The sequence below is a fragment of the Rhinopithecus bieti genome, unplaced genomic scaffold, assembly GCF_001698545.2.
Source record: "Rhinopithecus bieti isolate Rb0 unplaced genomic scaffold, ASM169854v2 scaffold_26425, whole genome shotgun sequence".
NCBI classification, from domain to species: Eukaryota; Metazoa; Chordata; class Mammalia; order Primates; family Cercopithecidae; genus Rhinopithecus; species Rhinopithecus bieti.
In genome coordinates this window covers 143,451-148,508 of record NW_016811900.1, presented here as the reverse complement: position 1 = coordinate 148,508, position 5,058 = coordinate 143,451, and the positions used below count along the sequence as shown (strand labels likewise).

Below are 5,058 nucleotides of genomic sequence, written 5' to 3'. Positions count from 1 at the left end.
CACCAAAAGCAATGGCAACAAAAGCCAAAATTGACAAATGGCATCTAATTAAACTAAAGAGCTTCTGCATAGCAAAAGAAACTATCATCAGAGTGAAGAGGCAACCTCTAGAATGGGAGAAAATTTTTATAATCTATCCATCTGACAAAGGGCTAATATCCAGAATCTATGAAGAACTTAAACAAATTTACAAGAGAAAAAAAAAAAACATCAAAAATAGGCAAAGGATATGAACAGACAATTCTCAAAAGAAGACATTTATGTAGCCAACAAACATATGAAAAAAAGCTCATCATCACTGGTCATTAGATAAATGCAAATCAAAACCACAATGAGATACCATCTCGTGCCAGTTAGAATGGCGATCATTAAAACATCAGGAAACAACAGATGCTGGAAAGGCTGTGGAGAAATAGGTACACTTTTACACTGTTGGTGGGGGTGTAAATTAGTTCAACCATTGTGGAAACAGTGTGGTGATTCCTCAAGGATCTAGAACTAGAAACACGATTTGACCCAGCAATCCCATTACTGGGTATATACCCAAAGGATTGTAAATCATTCTGCTATAAAGACACATGCACACACATGTTTACTGTGGCACTGTTCACAATAGCAAAGATTTGGAACCAACCCAAATGCCCATCAATGATAGACTGAATTAAGAAAATGTGGCACATATACACCATGGAATACCATGCAGCCACAAAAAAGGATGAATTCATGTCCTTTGCAAGCACATGGATGAAGCTGGAAACCATCATTCTCAGCAAACTAACAGAAGAACAGAAAACCAAACACGACATGTTCTCACTCATAAGTGGGAGTTGAACAATGAGAAAACATGGACACAGGGAGGGGAACATCACACACCAGGGCCTCTCGGGGAGTAGGGGACTAGAGGAGGGATGGCATTAGGAGAAATACCTAATGTAGATGACAGGTTGATGGGTGCAGCAGTCCACCATGGCATGTGTATACCTACGTAACAAACCTGCACGTTCTACACATGCACCCCAGAATTTAAAGTATAATTTAAAAAAAAGAAAAAAAAATGTTTTAAAAGGGTAGCAAATAGAAAGGACTCAGAAAAAAACAGGATATTATAGCATCCTGCTAAAAGAGAAAACGAAGCCATTTCCAATTTGATAAGGCAAAAGACACTTTTCCAGGGCACATTGAATTGAAGCAAAATTCCTAAAACAAAAGAAAGCAATGCAGTTCCCACAAAGTAATATAAATGCCCTAATATATATTTTAAAAAGTTATCCCAGGGTGAACCAGGAAAGGGTAAGCCCAAGAGGATCTAAAGAAATCTAAAAATACAATTGAGAAACAGTGAAAATTTCCAGAAAGCTTGATGACTTGAACACATGTATTTATCTCTCCCCCTTACAAATCCATACTAAAACAATAGTAAAATTAATACCCATAAGGGCAATCAAAATTAGTATAGAAAACACTAGAGACAAGACAGAAATAAAAATGTAAAGACAGGACACAAATGGTTGAGATGTCACATTGCCTAGGATGAGTGAAAAAAACAAACAAACCAAAAAAAAAACCTTGATACCTACATGATCCAAGGCATAAGCCAGTAAGAAATAAGTCAATTCATACTTCAGAGTCCCAAAAATACTCAAAAACTGGAAGCTGAAGTTCAAACTGGGGCTACAAATGATATGATTAGTTGGAATGAATTTAAGCTAGATGGAGGTCTTTGCCCCTAGTCTCCCTCGGCCAGCCCCCTATCCCTTCCTAGTCCCGCCAGAGATGTATTCCCTGAAGAGGTTGAATCAGAGAATTCAACTGGGGCTTGGATACCAGGCAGAGTGGATATCAGATTGAAGAATCATACTGAATGAAAAAAAAAAAATCATGAGAAAGTCTGCATAGAGAACTGAAAGGTCCTCAGTCCCTTCTTGATCATCTCAGAATAGTGACAGCTAGGTTTATATGTCCTAAAAAAAATAAATTAGGGAAGTCCATTTTCGGAGAAACACCCAGTAACGAAAACAAGATCAAGAGATAGTAATATTTGAGAGTACTTAAATAAGACGACTAGGTCTTCACCAATAGTTCCTATGCTGAAGCCCACCAACTCACCAGCCACCCGGGCACAAAGCTTCCAATCAGCTTCTGAGTACATTACTCATAACATAAACTGAGAGCCAACAGTTTCTCTCCAAGAGGCATGACATAGACCTACCAAAAATCTCAACAGGTAAGGCAGAGACCAAAACAAATAAACAGAAACAAGAAACTCAAAGGAAATCCAGAAACAATTCAGAGAATATGTAAAAGGAAAAAAAATTTCCCAAGCTACATTTTGTATCCTCAGAAATACATGAAGTGATATGTTATTTGTTGAAATAAAACAGGATAATTTTTAAAAGAGCATTCAAAGAATAAGAAAGAGTTTGTGGAAATAAATGTTAGTATAATTAAAATGCAATTAAAGGGTTAAAATTAAAGTTAAAAAAACCAAGAAGGTAGGAAAAAAAGATTTAAAATAATAGGGAAAAGGTAAGGTAACTAGAAGATCAATCCAATAATGCCAACATCCATCTAATGAAAATGTTCTTTTAAAAGAGAAGATTAAAAAAATTAAACATATAAGAAAATTTGTTGAAACTGAAAGAAATTAACTTGAAAACTGAAAACACCCATTGAACACCAAGAAAAAGGATGACACCAGGGATAAAAAGAAAGTCCTAGAAAGTTCCACAAAGAAAAAAGCAAATAAAGAATGAATTGGGAAATCAGAATAGTCTAGGGATGTCAGTACAATCTAGGCACCTAGAAAACAATAAAACAAGGTATTCAAAAGTCTAAGAAAATATTATTTTCTAAACTAGAATCATATACTTGACCAGATTATTAATGAAGTAATCAATGACAGATAAAAACATAGTCATATGGCAAATCCCCCATCACCCTTTCTCAAGAAACTACTGGAGGATATACTTTAAAACAATGAAATAAACCAAGAACAAGACAGACATGTAACCCAGAGAATGGGTGGCTAACACTAAAAAAGGAGGAAAACATTCTCAGAAGAGGAAGCCTTATGACTATAGGATTAGAGATTAACCAATCCATATTATATTATGACTATAAAGAACTGCCAGGGCAATCTCAGTGGGGGAGAAAAACTGATAGATTATCTGATTTGTTTTGGAGGCATTTTACAGTTTTGGCAAATAGTTGCAGGCCTCAAATTGTGTTTAAAATTATGCTAATTTGAACAAAGGAAAAGTAGACAATGACAACTAAGAAAATCAAAAAGTTGTGCAAGGAAGGAAATTTACTCATAGCACACTTGTGGTTTCCCTATGACCAAAATTTATATTACCATACAACTGTAAATAATGTATATTAATTTAAGCCAAAAAATGGGAAAAAATGTATTTGAGGATAGAAACATAACAGAGAACATTCTCTCTTGGTGTGTTCCTTTCTAACTTGTAAATCACTAGTTATATCTAAAGTCTGTTTCCCTCTAACACTTCTTTCTGGACATTCTCTTTCCTTTGGTCCTATTGAATCTACCCTACACAGATTTCTACTCCAGCATTTTCCATTCAGTACAGGGCTTTGTCCTGGAAAAGAACTTCAATTTGTCATTTTAGGGAAGTCACATGAGCAAGACTGGTGGACTACCCCCACAAAAAGACTGGATTAACACAAGTGAACAAATTTTGACATTTATTCTGCAATGAAATTCTTTGTGAATTTGCTAATTTCAAAACTATCCTTACTGCCTACACAGTAAAGTTCAATAACCTCTCCAAGGGTTTGAAATACAAAAGACATTTAATTATAAATTCCTCTAACTAGAAACAATTAAGGGGAAAATGATTTTCCAAAATAAGTTGAATCATTTCATTCATTTGCTTGCTTAGTGCTTATAAATAAGGAGTCCATATATAGTTTGCTCTCTCTCTTCCAAAACATTCAACCACCCTGGGAGAGAATGCATAATAAGGCACTGATAAAGTTTCATGCTGTCTTCCAGCACAGCATGCTATTATTGTAAGAGGGCTATTCCTTCTGTTTACCCAGTGATAAACAAAAAGATTGCACTTACCGAGCTGGGGCTGGAGTGCCGCCTAACTTTAGGTGACTCTTTGCCAGTGGAGGAGGTCTTAAAGTTAATGCAAGCATTGTTCTCAGAATGCACCCTCTTTACTTGATTAGCTGGTTTCTCAAATGGGTCAAAAGTGCTCTGTGTCCTCTGAACTCTGACTTTTTTATCCTCAGGAATTGTGTCCAGGGGTTTGATCACTGAGTCCATTCCCTGGCAGTTCCGTGTAGACATCTTTGTGACACATATCTGAGAAAAGAAGAAATTAAATTCAGAACTCTTAACTGCAACTTTAATATCACTAAACATGGCAATATATTACTCTAGAAAGCATGCCAATTTCAGTTTCAGGAAATACCCAAAAAGCCCACATTCTAAAAGCTGCATCAGCATAAATTACAGTACAAAAAATTTCTCACAATCATTCTGTTTATACTCACTTAGAGCTTACACTAAAAAATCTACCTCTAAAATGAGAAACTTAAGGCCCAGGCTGCTAGTAGTACCCTAAGATGATTCTTGAACTCTGTCACATGTTTTACCATCTGACTGGAAGTGGTTTATTTCTGAATCATTAAGAGGTTGGGTAACTGGCCTTAATTTAAAAAACAAAAAATAGGCAAATCAGATGCACACTAACTGATGGGTCATCGTGTAAGCAGCTAACCGAGGCTAGAGAAGGAAAGGGCATTATGTTGTTTAAAAGTTTTATGCATGAATACGTATGCTTAAAATCTGTCCCCATCTTGATTTCATCTGCCAATTGGAATGAACGGAGCTAATGGTTAGAGATATTAAAGAACTGAGGACAACGGTGGGGGTTTTCTTTATTTCAAAGCTAATGGATTAAAAGAAATAACGTGGTAAAAGAAAAACACTGAAATTATGGAAAACAGTATGGCAATTCCTCAAGGATCTAGAACTAGATGTACCATATGACCCAGACATCCCACTTCTTAATGATTCAGAAA

General features: G+C 35.8%; 1 protein-coding gene across 4 annotated transcripts in view; it reads right to left on the bottom strand.

Moving 5' to 3' along the window:
* Positions 1 to 5,058, bottom strand: part of CDK14 (cyclin dependent kinase 14) — a 606,959-nt gene that overhangs the window by 472,093 nt on the left and 129,808 nt on the right. For all 4 annotated transcript variants that reach the window (XM_017895344.1, XM_017895345.1, XM_017895347.1 and 1 more), the window contains one exon: positions 4,091 to 4,336. In XM_017895344.1, the coding sequence (XP_017750833.1) occupies positions 4,091 to 4,336 (246 nt within the window). The remainder of the gene's footprint in view (positions 1 to 4,090; positions 4,337 to 5,058) is intronic.